The sequence below is a fragment of the Salvelinus alpinus genome, chromosome 18, assembly GCF_045679555.1.
Source record: "Salvelinus alpinus chromosome 18, SLU_Salpinus.1, whole genome shotgun sequence".
Taxonomy (NCBI): domain Eukaryota; kingdom Metazoa; phylum Chordata; class Actinopteri; order Salmoniformes; family Salmonidae; genus Salvelinus; species Salvelinus alpinus.
The window spans coordinates 16,226,753-16,241,128 of NC_092103.1; the positions used below are offsets into that span (position 1 = coordinate 16,226,753).

At 43.3% G+C, this 14,376-nt stretch overlaps 1 protein-coding gene across 1 annotated transcript; it reads right to left on the reverse strand.

Moving 5' to 3' along the window:
- Nucleotides 1-1,136: 1,136 nt before the first annotated feature.
- On the reverse strand, nucleotides 1,137-13,993 carry LOC139543876 (zinc-binding protein A33-like). Its single transcript, XM_071350380.1, has 6 exons — nucleotides 13,228-13,993; nucleotides 12,644-12,739; nucleotides 12,329-12,562; nucleotides 11,842-11,864; nucleotides 11,617-11,732; nucleotides 1,137-2,188 (listed from the first exon to the last, which is right to left on the reverse strand). The coding sequence occupies exons 1-6, from the start codon at nucleotides 13,702-13,704 to the stop codon at nucleotides 1,644-1,646; spliced, it is 1,491 nt and encodes a 496-aa protein (XP_071206481.1). The 5' UTR covers nucleotides 13,705-13,993; the 3' UTR covers nucleotides 1,137-1,643.
- Between the last annotated feature and the right edge of the window lie 383 nt (nucleotides 13,994-14,376).

A 14,376-nucleotide genomic window follows, 5' to 3' on the forward strand; every position in this document is an offset into this window, starting at 1 on the left:
TTATGTTTTTGCATCAGCCTGCATGGTGGAATGACAAACCTTTCCTTAAAGTGCTACTAATGGTATACAACATCCCCCCCTAAATTGTATACAACATTTCAATGTGCTTCTTTGAACTGCTCTCTCTCTCTCTGTCTCTCTCTGTCTCTCTCTCTATCTCTCTCTCTCTCTCTCTGTCTCTCTCTGTCTCTCTGTCTCTCTGTCTCTCTGTCTCTCTGTCTCTCTGTCTCTCTCTCTCTCTCTCTCTCTCTGTCTCTCTCTCTCTGTCTCGCTCTCTCGCTCGCTCTCTCTCGCTCCACTGATAATAGCTTAGGCCTATGCCATTACGTTGAGTGCAGTTTCCTTCCAAAAATAACTTTTGAATAATACAGTTTTTTTTAAATGAGATAAAGGCAAGGGGAATGGGAGGGAAGAAAAAGCGTATGAAATGTACTCTTGTGGAGATTGTACAGACATGTAACTTCTAAGTCTGATCTGCTAATCCTGGGCAAAACGTGGGTAGCACTTAATGTTATGGTACTGTACTGTACTGTATCCACATGTACTTCTGAGGTATCTGGTATGGTGCTAGTGGTGCTATGCTAGTATGGTGCTAGTGGTGCTATGCTAGTATGGTGCTATCCTAAAGAAACAAAACTGTTATTCAGTTGTTGTGTTTTAACCACTTCTGCTTTGCAGACTTTCATTCAATGAATGTTGTATGATGTTCTGCAGACCGTGTGGCCAATCCATCTCCATTTCTGCTCCTGAATGCTGGTAGAGACTTTATCATTGCTTTTCACTTTATCTATAGTAGCTCTATGTACTATGTTCATTTTCAAAATGACTCACACGGACAAAAACAATTGTTGATGAGACAGTGACAGCTCCATTGTGGATAAGCACTTCTCTGACTTGCACTATCAGGGATTTTTAGGAAATGGTCCGCATCTTAAATTGTACTCCAATAATTTGGACCATTACTCAGCTCAGTAAGAAAAGGACACAATCACACAGAAAACGCTATTCAAATGACCTCTTAATTAGTTTTTTCTTTCCTGTGCTCTGATATTCACAAACAGAAGTGTGTTCATGCTTGTTGCTGTTTTTTGCTAAGACTGTTCATATCAAAAAAGGGTTATATTTTAACACAGAGACACAAAACAAATGAGTGTTTATTTTGAACGATATCTTGCAGTGTACTGATGATATCCAACATTTATATGAAAAGTATAATCATGCATTGAAAATGTCTTATCCAAATAATTGGCGCACCTTTGTCTCAAAATACTGAACTGCCGTACATTGTAGACAATAAGGCAATTTTGTATTCATCATTCAGTTAACACCAGGCCCATACAATTTACGCTGTAATATTGCAAAAGGTTATTGTGCATTAATAATAATGATGATAAAAACATTAAACAAACCTTGATGCTGAAGCTCACTGACCCCCATCAAGATGACTTCAGTAAGATATTGAGACATTTCTGAATTTGTACAGTTGGCCTACTTACTCGTTAACATCTCAAAACAATATGGTAGTATTTTGTGTCATTTATTAAAATGTTGCATATTATCTGACAGTTATACTCTGAGGGAGGTTTAGCACCAGTATAAGGCTCGCCTCAGGCTTTGCGATGTGTAGATGCGTGCCGCGGCTGTCAGATTTTGGGAAGGAAAACTTTGAGGGGCTCATTCTCATGCACTTTATCCAGGAATCCCAGATTGAAGTAGGGGTACAACGTCTCTGTGAAGGTTTCACGGAAGGTATAGAGATGAGTCATGCTCTCTGCATTGTAGAAAGACACCAGACCCCTCTTATAATCCAGATACACCCCTATCCTAGCCATAGGCTCCTCAAGTGACAGGACAGTAGGGGGCGATGTACAGGCCATGTACTGTATTCCATAGGACAAGGACAGGGTCCAGAAGCCGTTGGATGGCAGGGCTTTGATGACCCCCTTCCTGGATACAGACTCTCTGGCTACCCCCACGGTCCACACAGTGCTGCTGTACACCTCTATCTCCCAGTAGTGACGGCCGTGGGTGAAGCCCTGACTGCCCAGTAGGGACAGGGCAGCGTTGAAGCGGTGAGGGTTGTCCTGGACAGAGTGGTTGAAGGTCTGGTAGCGGACACAGGTGAGGGATGAGGTCAGGCTGAGCCACGGGTTGGCCGTGCTCGAGTTTAAGGTGATGGCAGCTGGAACTGAGAGCAAGGAAACCAAGTATAACATTCCATAATACAGACAAAAGTGGTACAGCAGTGTCCTTCTGAATGAAACAGTTTAACCTTCTATCTAAAATAAGAAAACAACAATTAAATTGTCAATTCTGTGTAGTAAAGTAGTGCATTCTGTGAAAATCACCAGTGTTGTGTTGGAGACCAGCTAAAGCGAGACCGATTCAAGAACAAGATCGGAGCAAATCGAGTCCGAGTCAAGACCAAGACCAGAGGGGGGAGGGTGAGACCGAGACCGGGAGGGGGAGAAGGGGTCCGAGACGGAGTCAAGACCGAGACTAGCAAAATGCGAGTCCAATTAAAGACCATGATTTTTTCATATCACCACAATAATAACAGTTCAAAATGTTCAGTATTTCTGTCTTCATATTACAGGACAACATATGGATTCTTAAGACATTCAGAATAGTAAATAATGCATGCTGAGGGGAAATAGAGCCACTCAACCAATGATTACTAACCCAAACACAGTGGGAACAATGGGCCTTCTACGCCTTCAGAGAAGGTTTAAGGATTTATAAAATAATTATTATAATAATTATTATTATTATATTATGTTTTTCAAAGATATTTCTGATTTAATCTCTTCAGTTTTTGTAAAGGAAAGAGTTAACACTGAAGAGAATTCCAGATGTTTTTGCTGGTCTCTGGGGAGATAAATCTAGCTAGCTAATTCAGCCATTGGCTAGGCCATCAGAAGCTAGATAAAGGCATCTGCCATTTAACTGTATTAGGGAAAAATGTTGGAGTGACAGTGGAATAAACCAATCACATTTTGACTTAATGAGTGGGACCGTTTTTACAACGGTCCCACTCATTAAAGTCCAACAGGTCACTGCGTAATAGCGAGCAGTAGTTTCCCCACAGTCTAGCTAACTAGGTTTTGTTGTCGGCTAGTTTGCAGCGGTTGCAGCAGGTGTTATCAAAGAAGATGTTGTTGATCATTCGTTAGCTTCTCCCTTTTCAAAAATAACTTTTAACAAGAAGTTAAGTTTTAAATGATCATCATCTGGTGAGTGGAACTGTTGTTAGCCACCTCTTTGAAAATAATTTATGTGTGTGAAACATTGTTGTACTTAAAGTGGAACTGACAGCATTTTAGAAACATGAAATCTTATTAAAAAAAAGAATTACAAATAAACATTCTGACAAGCGACCACTTAGATATGGTCATGTTCATGTTTTCATAAATTCTTAGAATGTTTGGGAAATACAGAGCGGGAAAGTATCCGTGCGTTTGGGTAATTTGGGCTCCTGAGTGGCGCAGTGGTCTAAGACAATCCAGGCTGCATCACATCTGGCTGTGATTGGGAGTCCCATAGGGACAGCACACAATTTGGCCCAGCGTCGTCCGGGTTTGGCTGGAGTAGGTCGTCATTGTAAATAAGAATTTCTTCTTAACTGGCTTACCTAGTTAAATCAAGGTACTAAAATAAAATAAAATCATAGACACTGCAGTATATAAAAACATCTGTTTTGTCCAGGACCGGAGTCTACACAGACCAATGCGACATAGCCAATCAGAGCTAAGGTAGACCTTCATACAAACAAGCCATTTGCCACACCGGCCGCCATCATTCACGTTGAACTGGACTGTGTATTTACAGGCAGTTGCAACAGCCCGACTTTAGATCATTAGAGCACATTCGCCAAAAGCCACAAAATACACCCGAATGGATTTCTGGATTTGGGAACTGTTGATCAAACAACCATGACAAGGTAGGCTCTCTCTCCCTCAGTTATGCGCATCAACAACAACAACATCAACAACTATTGCTAGCCAGAGCAAAATTAGCTAAAATGTAAGGAAAGTACACTAGATACTGTAAACCCTCTCATACTTTTTCAGCAAGTTGGCTGTCAAAGTTGCACTCATAAACAATGGAGAATTTGTAGCCTCCTCTTCCTTCTGCAGCTTGCCTGCCAATTCATGCTTGTTGGCTAGCTTTCTAGCTAACTACTTCCAGACATAAATGTATCTCACTCTGACCATTTTACTCACCGTAGCAGAGCTGGTTAGGCTGTTTACATGTTATCTAGAGCATTCTTAACTACTATATTACTTGTTTTGCCTATGTTTATTCAGCAGGTGTTGCGCGTTTGTAAATTCATCAGTTGTTTTGCACTCTGTTACACAGACGAGAGTGCTCTGGATTCAGAGTAGATAGTCAGAATGAATTTGTGAATGCAAGGGATATGTTCATTTTATAACAGTTGCTCAAGTTCTTGCTAGCTAACAAAATGACACCAGCATCTCTAGCTGTGTACAGTGCATACGGAAAGTATTCAGACCCCTTGACTTTTTCCACATTTTGTTAAGTTACAGCCTTATTCTAAAATTTATTAAATATATTTTTTCCTTCATCAATCTACACACAAAACAGGTTTTGTATAAAAAAAATGAAATATCCCATTTTACATTCAGACGCTTTACTCAGTACTTTGTTGAAGCACCTTTGAAAGCGATTACAGCCTCAAGTCTTCTTGGGTATGACACTACAAGCTCAGCACACCTGTATTTGGGGAGTTTCTCCCAGGATCTGCAGATCCTCTCATGCTCTATATCAGGTTGGATGGGGAGTGTCGCTGCATAGCTATTTTCAGGTCTCTCCAGAGATGTTTGATTGGGTTCAAGTCCGGGCTCTGGCTGGGCCTCTCAAGGACATTCAGAGACTTGTCCAGAAGCCACTCCTGCGTTGTCTTAGCTGTGTGTTTAGGGTCATTGTCCTGTTGGAAGATGAACCTTCGCCCCAGTCTGAGGTCCTAAGCGCTCTGGAGCAGGTTTTCATCAAGGATCTCTCTGTACTTTGCTCCATTCATCTTTCCTGTGATCCTGACTAGTCTTCCAGTCCCTGCCACTGAAAAACATCCCCACAGCATGATGCTGCCACCACCATGCTTCACCGTGGGGATGGTGCCAGGTTTCCTCCAGACGTGATGCTTGGCCTTCAGGCCAAAGAGTTCAATCTTGGTTTCATCAGACCAAAGAATCTTGTTTCTCATGGTCTGAGAGTCTTTAGGTGCCTTTTGGCAATGATTGTGATTGTCTCTTTGTTTCATATCTGCAAAGTAGTTAAAACACTGTCAGTTCCAATTCAAACTTTAAGTTACCGGTTACTTGGTGTGTTAAACATGCAATGGGAAGTAATAGTATCGATTGGGAAATGCTTAATGGTTGTGTTTTTGTATTTTTATAATTGGGACTTACTGGCTTACTGTGTCCGAGTTTATGGACTGCTTATCCTTTAATATCATTCTGTGTGTGACTGCTGTCTTTCCATCGGCCCTATGCAGTGGTGTAGTTGTGCCTGAGAAGTGGGTTTACTCTAATTTTGCCAAAAAGTTCCTAAATGACCCGCCCAGAGAAGGAAAGGCACCCTGTTTGAAAAATCATGTTTTCCTTCGTTTTTTTAATGAGTTTTCCAATAGATCTGTCAGATTTTTACACTCAAAATCACAGAAAAAATAAAAAAATGTGATGGTCTAAGTCCACAAAAATGCTTAAACCACATCCAGAGCTGGTCCTGACTTCCCTGGGGCCCTAAGCAAAATTCTGCCAAGGGGCCCTCCTACCTGACCCGTGAGCCATGTAAACCATTTGCCATTGCCACAGTCTCACCTAACCCACCAGCGTTCCCACTACAATCCTCCCTCCTTTAAATAAGTTTGCTCCATCAGTCAGTCTAAGAATAAGTAGACTGATACAGGACAGAATGAGGTATAAACAAACTATATTTATTGAATATAATATTTTCTATAGAATCTTAAGATAAGTGAATATTAACATTAACATAAATAAGAAATTGTAATAAAATGTAGAAAATAATAAAATATAACACTGAGCTTTGGCTCTTCTGCCTGGTAATTAGTCCAGTCCTCACAATATTATACAATTAGCTTTGTCTATACAATGTAAACATAAGCCTATAGGCTATGGCTGCAGCTATATGTCTCAAAATAGTCAAATAAAACCTATACAGCTGTGTGATTAACTTTGGCTCCCTCTACAGCCTGGGCATTTTCAGCATCCGCATGGGCACCAGTCTATCTGGACTGTCTGGAAGAAATTGAGAAAGTATGTCACATAGTTAAGCAGTCATTTACACAAATGCACTTCTGCCATACAATCTTAAATGTTCCTAAGTGTGTAACATTTGAATGTTTGAATTAAAGTCTTACCGTCAAAATATTCCTCTTCTGCACTTTCTTGAGGCAAAATCATCAATGATGTCATCATAGGACATGTGTTTCCCCACGTCATGATTTATGCTCATGAGGGCCAGATTCTCAAACGTTCCTGTGACATGGAAGACCTCAGGTAGCTTTTGATGAGCTTTCATTTTGAAAAGCTCCTCTCTGCCGATGCTACTGTTACTGGTAGAGTGACTGCAATTCGTAGGGCCATCCAAAGGTGAGGATATAGAGTTTCTCCAGGGGTTTTTTTCTCACAGAGAAAGGAAAGCAGCTCAAAGGCAGTCATCTTATCTGATGGCAGATGAGGTAAATTCTGATTCTCGTGTGCCAGATTCATTCCACTGATGTCACAGTCATCTCTGAAAGTTAGAGTGTTTTCAACTTCCATGCAGTGAGCATCTGAGAGGCAGTGCTGAAGTTCAGCAGCATTCCATATTTGGTTTTCACCTGGTTGAGTGTTTCAAATCTCTCATCCATGGATGTCACAGCAGAGTCGACCACAATGTTGAAGTAGTTGACTTCAAGGTTTTTCATTGCATCAGTCACTGGTTCATCACGAGCCTCATAGCTGAAATGCCCTTTGCTGTTTCTCAGTTTCTTCTCTTTCAGAACAGCCTCCACATTAATTTCTTCACAAATGCTTTTGGATGTTTTCTGCGCCTCAGAGAATCCAGTTTCCCGGTATGTAGTGATGGAGGCCTTTGCATTTGAGATTAAATTCACTGCGATATCCAACTGCATTGAGGCGGATTGGAGGAGCTTGTTCACCTTGTTTGGCAATGTATCTGATGCTGTCTGTACACCTCTGGTTGTACTAGTACTGGCTGAGGCTGCCTGTACTTCACCTGGGTCTGTGTTAGTACTTGCTGAAGACGGCTGTACTGGGTCTGTGTTAGTACTTGCTGAAGATGGCTGAATTGGGTCTGTGTTAGTACTTGCTGAAGCCAGCTGTACTGGTTCTGTGTTAGTACTTGCTGTACTGGGTCTGTGTTAGTACTTGCTGAAGCTGCCAGTACTGGGTCTGTGTTAGTACTTGCTGAAGCTGCCAGTACTGGGTCTGTGTTAGTTGTCTTTTCCGAGCAACAGTTTATTAACACCGTTGGTGTTTATCAAACGTAATAAATAGTTTTATTTCAGTCTCACTTTTGTCAGGCACAAAGTCACAGAACACAGCCCTGGAAGTGGCTGGCAAGCAAGCAAGACACAAACAGACAAAGAAATGCACTGCCCAGCTAGGATAGCAAGACAGACAGACTAGAGAGAGATGCACTGCCCAGCTAGGTTAGCAAGACAGACAGACTAGAGAAAGATGCACTGCCCAGCTAGGTTAGCAAGACAGACAGACTAGAGAGAGATGCACTGCCCAGCTAGGTTAGCAAGACAGACAGACTAGAGAGAGATGCACTGCCCAGCTAGGTTAGCAAGACAGACAGACTAGAGAGAGATGCACTGCGAGCTAGCAGATCAACTTAACGTTACTGTTATTTGCTGAGATCAAACTTGGAGAGGAGAGAACACAAGTTTACCTCATTGCTGTTCCCACAATTCACTCTCATTATGTTTTTTTTCTTTCTCTTTTCATAACCAGAAGGATAGTTTCGCTTCATCCTCTCATCCAAGTTGTAAACATTGACACCTGCTTTGACACGAGGGGGAGGCGGTGCCCTTGCGTAATTTGCAGGCCCGCCCGGCTCTGACCACATCAATCTGTCAGGGCAGGCCTCCCCAGTGGGTGGGCCTCTGTCCACTCAGACTTATCCATGTCTACACCCCTGATGCAAATAGTGCATGATGACAATTGCGTATCACAAATAGCCTACTAACCAACACTTCGGACTAAACATTTTCAATACCTGGTTTGCATACCCATTGTTGCTTTAGTTAAGCATTTACTGGTAGATATCATGAGTTGAAATGTCTTTCCTACCCTACAGGGTACCGATGTCATTCTTCTGTGAGCTGCTCCATTCCAAAACCAGATGACAGCTGCAACACTCTTGCTGCCTGCAGATGATATTCCTCTGAAACTGGGCTATGTGTGCGGCGAGCATGTGAATATATTTCATGTGCTTTGTGTCGTGTCTTTGGCTATGCCGGATTAAGTGTGATGACATGCTATTCTATAAAATACTTTCTCCGTAATTAATATTACCTGATTGAGCTAATCATGTAAATGTAATTAACTAGAGAGGAGGGGCACCACAAAATAATATTTATAGAGCTGTTATCTTCCGAATAAACTCTTAAAGACCTAGTAATATTTTACATCAATAGCAGTCAATATTAATCGTCACCTTATTTCAGTCTCATCTGAAAGTTGTAAATTCTTGGTTATCTTCACGAATAATGGCTAACAAGTTGAATCAGCAATACAAAATTGGGTTTAATTATTTATTTACTAAATACCTAACTAAATCACACAGAATTACATATACACAGAATAAATCATACCTTGATTACAAATTACGTCATAAAGGAAAACGTCCCTAGCGGGCGGAACAGATATGACAGCTTGTTACACAAAAGAAAAAGGGCTGGGTTTGAGTGAAAGAGCGGGAAGACTGAGGAACAAAGGGCGAAGCTGTGCTATCGTAAATACAATATCTTATGCATTCTAAATTACCGCCCATTTGGAAAAGTAAAATGCAATAAATATTTACTCTGAGCTGCGCTTCAGTAGGTTGGTGGTAGATGGAAGGCCATGTTGCCAAACAGGGTCCTTTGTCCTTTGAAGAATGTCTCTGCTGCTGCTGGTAAATTGAATACGTTGTAGTAACGTCGTTGGGTGGTAGACGGGATACACTGTCTGTCCTAATTTACGTTTGCAGCTGCTGTTGCCAACTCAACGTCTAGGAGGTATCACTTCTAAAGTGAATAAGAGTTCAAAGTTCATACCATTCGCAACCAAAGCTCATGCTGAGGTTGGCTTAGTTCTGTAGTTGACATGTTATCTGAACCATTCTGACATTGGACCGTCGTCCTCACATCCTCGAAACAGGAAGTTACATTTTCGTCAATGGCTTATATAGTGGAGGGAGAAGGGTGTGTCTGAAAAGTTTATAACCCATGTCTCTTCACAGGGACGGGCCACTGGTTGAGCAGAGCCCTAAACTTATGAAAACCCAAATCTCTCATTTGGAAGCTAAAATTACATTTAATCTCTTCACAAATAATTGCATATTCAAACATTTGAATTAAACAACAATTCCATGTGAATCCGATACCTCTGATGTGCAGACTTTCCACAGTAGAGTTTATGTCATTCTATCATTGATGAGAATGTGCCAGATGACAACCGAACTGACATAATATACCTTAAGTACCACCGCATATGTTCACTTGATCGGATTACCAGAATATAGTTCATTTCCCCCCAACTTCTGATGTTCCCAGAATCTCTATGTTAACCAAAGGGGCTTTCTAATGTCACATCAGTAGAGTAGGGAGAGGAAAGGGGGGGGGGGGGTATTTATGACTGTCATAAACCTACCCCCAGGCCAACGTCATGACATTTGCGATTGTGTAGGCTACTTTGTGCATGATTTCTCTATTATACTACATAATTGATAACTACACTACTTTGATATGCATCAGTAGGGATTAAAAAGTGAGTATAAGCAATGCCCACTAGGGAAAAAATGGCATATACCCTCCACTACACCACTGGCCATTTGTGTTTTACCAAAAGTGCTCTCTCCTACATGAGTACGCTGGTATTATGGTTGCTGTCCTTTTAGAATCATGAACCTGTCACACACTGAAGGCCTATAGGTTCACCACTGTACTTACCTGTCACACACTGAAGGCCTATAGGTTCACCACTGTACTAACCTGTCACACACTGAAGGCCTATAGGTTCACCACTGTACTAACCTGTCACACACTGAAGACCTATAGGTTCACCACTGTACTAACCTGTCACACACTGAAGGCCTATAGGTTCACCACTGTACTAACCTGTCACACACTGAAGGCCTATAGGTTCACCACTGTACTAACCTGTCACATACTGAAGGCCTATAGGTTCACCACTGTACTAACCTGTCACACACTGAAGGCCTATAGGTTCACCACTGTACTAACCTGTCACACACTGAAGGCCTATAGGTTCACCACTGTACTAACCTGTCACACACTGAAGACCTATAGGTTCACCACTGTACTAACCTGTCACATACTGAAGGCCTATAGGTTCACCACTGTACTAACCTGTCACACACTGAAGGCCTATAGGTTCACCACTGTACTAACCTGTCACACACTGAAGGCCTATAGGTTCACCACTGTACTAACCTGTCACACACTGAAGGCCTATAGGTTCACCACTGTACTAACCTGTCACACACTGAAGGCCTATAGGTTCACCACTGTACTAACCTGTCACACACTGAAGGCCTATAGGTTCACCACTGTACTAACCTGTCACACACTGAAGGCCTATAGGTTCACCACTGTACTAACCTGTCACACACTGAAGGCCTATAGGTTCACCACTGTACTAACCTGTCACACACTGAAGACCTATAGGTTCACCACTGTACTAACCTGTCACACACTGAAGGCCTATAGGTTCACCACTGTACTAACCTGTCACACACTGAAGGCCTATAGGTTCACCACTGTACTAACCTGTCACACACTGAAGGCCTATAGGTTCACCACTGTACTAACCTGTCAGACACTGAAGGCCTATAGGTTCACCACTGTACTAACCTGTCACACACTGAAGGCCTATAGGTTCGCCACTGTACTAACCTGTCACACACTGAAGGCCTATAGGTTCGCCACTGTACTAACCTGTCTATAATAGATATAAAGGCTGTTAAGATATTGTTTCAAAAAAGGAGTGTATATATTTGGCCTGGAAAATAGGTTTTATGCGCTGACTGAATGGAAGCTGATAATTGAGATTTTTTTACTCCACTGGTCTCAAGAAGAAATTTGTTAGTCCTCGCTGTCCGAAACAGAGTCAAGACCTAGTACAAATGTATCCGACACAGAGACAACACAGAGACAAGACCGAGACCACATCTGGAGACCGTACTACAACACAGAGACAAGACCGAGACCACATCTGGAGACCGTACTACAACACTGCAAATCACCGACGTTGCAGAGCAAGAATAGTAGCTGAAAGCTCCTGAACTCCTGCTGTAATTGACATTCACTCTATTCAAGATGAGTTATTTAAATTACAGTACCTGGGTAGATGCTTCCTTTCAGTGATTTCCACACTCGGTACTGCAGGGGCCCTGCGAACCGCCCCTCACACAGACTAGGAGCCGTGAGGGTAGGCTTCTCAAACTTCGGAGACGGCCTGCCAAAGACAACACAAGCTTTAGACAATACATATCAGAAACAGGAAAACCCCATTATGGAATAACATGGTGAAAGCTAAAACGGCCCACGTCCCGCCATGCTCTCACCTCTGGAGCAGGGTCTTGATATTCTGGGACGAGACAGGAAACACAGAGGGGAGAGAGGGATAATTAGCTTTGGCAGTGGTTAACAAGAGGAAAAGCAGTGTTCCATATGACATCAGTGTCTGAGCTAATGCTATCCCACCCTCTGGGTTCTCCCCGTAGTTGGGGGAAAGTCCCTGGGTCTGAGCCTGTTCCTATAATCTCCTTATCCTCACCATTGACCAGGAGTGAGGTCATGGGCCCACATTCTGCCTAAAGTGTTCCTCCCTCACTCTGGGGTCCTTCTGTAGAATGTCTAGAATAGATACTTACTACATTATTATAGCAGATATAAATGCCTAGAAGTGTGCAAGCTAGGTTTGTCCTCACATCCATATTTTTGTTCAAACAGCACATGCAAATAAACAAAATCTAACCTAGAAATCGTTCAGTGTAGTCATTCGTTCAAGAATAACTCCAGTAGGTAAACAGTAGCCCTGTCCTGTCTCACCCGCAGCAGTGTAAAGGGATCCTGCACCCTCAGATTGTCCTCGATCTCGTTCAGGGCCTTCTGCAGACGGCAGACCTCCACACAGAGCAGGGCCTTGTGTTCGTCCAGTCTGATCAGCTCCATGCGCTCCACTGTCTTCAGCTTCACCTGCAGCAGCTTCTCCTCCTGGTAAAGGAACTGGTGCAGGTCGCTGAACTGGGCCTCGATGCGCTGCTTCAGGTCCGCCGTGTGCTCCTAGTTTGAGAAGATCAAGGTTTAAGCGCAATATATAGATTGTTATCAGGTCTAGGTATGAGATACTATAGTTTTTCTTACCTTGAGCTTCTTGACCTCTTCCTCAGTCTCTCTCTCACACTGCAGGGCCGTGTTCAGCTCCCCTTTCAGAGAGTCCATGGAGCTGTTGAGAGAAGCCTGCATAGCCAGAACAAAGCAGCAGCATTACTGTAAGTCGTCATCAGCCTTCTATTCTCTACAGTTCACCAGAGCTCATCCACGGTAAATACAGTAATCTGCCCTGGGAGTGAGGCTGGCAAAAAACAATGTTACGGGAAAAGAGCCGGATGCAACTTGAAAGCAGACGAACAGCGGAGGATAATGAGCAGTTTGTCGTACAAAAATAAAGTGACACCTGAAGTGGTATGACAAATCATTGACATTTTAGTTGTTGATGCCAAGTCACTTCAAGTTTTTTCTGTGCTATATTTGATCCCAAAAAAGGTTTTGCTTCAATTCCTCCCATGCATAATACTCCATCCATGGCCCAAAAATTGATTTTTCCTGTCCTCAATTCCTTTGGCTTATTGTACATATTTTGCCCTATGCTAAGCCTTTTACAAGCATTCTTTGTGAAATTTAGCAGTGTAAAAAGGCAACAGAAATCAATTAGAATTTGGATTTACCCTGTATCTCTGCTGTGCCTCCTGGACACACACCATGGTGTGGTTCCTGTGCTCCTGAGAGAGTCCACACACCAGACACACCAGCTCCTGGTCCTCCTCACAGTAGAGCTTCAGCTCCTCTCGGTGCCGGCCACAGCGTGGGGCAGGAGCAGGGGCAGAGTTCCTCTCTGGTACCCCCACGTCCCCCAGCAGCCCCCCGCTCTCCTCCAGGCCCTGGCAGTAGCTCTCCACTATGTTGGCCACGATGCGGTTGGGCCGGTAGCTCTGGCCAGGGAACACCTTCCTGCACTGTGGACAGGATCCAGATCCCCCCTGGACCTGGCCTCTGGGGCCCGCCCAGTAGCCAGCGATGCATGCCTGGCAGAAGGTATGGTCGCAGGGCAGGAAGACAGGCTGCTTGAAGAGGTCCAGGCAGATAGAACAGGTCAGGTCTCGGCTGAGTCGCTGTGCTGAGCTCTTGGATACTTTCCCAGCCATAGTAGACTGCCTAGGCTTTTCCTTTGTAGTTTGCTTTGAAAGCTCCCCCTCTCTGTATTTAAAACTTTTCTTAGCGGATTTCTCCACCTCAACGTTGTATTGAGACGTTAACTGGAGTTTCTCCACCTCTCAGTGATTCTTACTCCATATGTTCATTCCTTTTATCAAACTTCTCTTTTGTTTATGCTGGATTTGCAGCTGTTTAGACGTCCTCCTTCTCCTGAGTGTTTGGCTCCTCTTTCTGGTCTCCGGTCTGACTTGGCTCAGTCTTCCTGTTTACTGTGGGAAAGGAAGGGGCTGGTGAGGAGGCGGCCTCTGTCTCTTGTTCCATCCCAAAAAGGCAGGGGTGATTTTTGTGCCCCCTTCTAAACTCCCCCTCTGACGTCAGAAGTTAGGGCGGTGTGTGTGTGGGTGTGTATCTGGGGTTGTGTGTGTGTGTGTGTGTGTGTGTGTGTGTGTGTGTGTGTGTGTGTGTGTGTGTGTGTGTGTGTGTGTGTGTGTGTGTGTGTGTGTGTGTGTGTGTGTGTGTGTGTGTGTGTGTGTGTGTGTGTGTGTGTGTTTAGGCCTACATTGTGCAAATTGTGAGTCAAAACAGATGTGCCCTATTTTCTCTTTAGCTGGCTGGAAAAACAAAATGGTTGAAAAAAAACGATCAAAACACCAATTACTGCA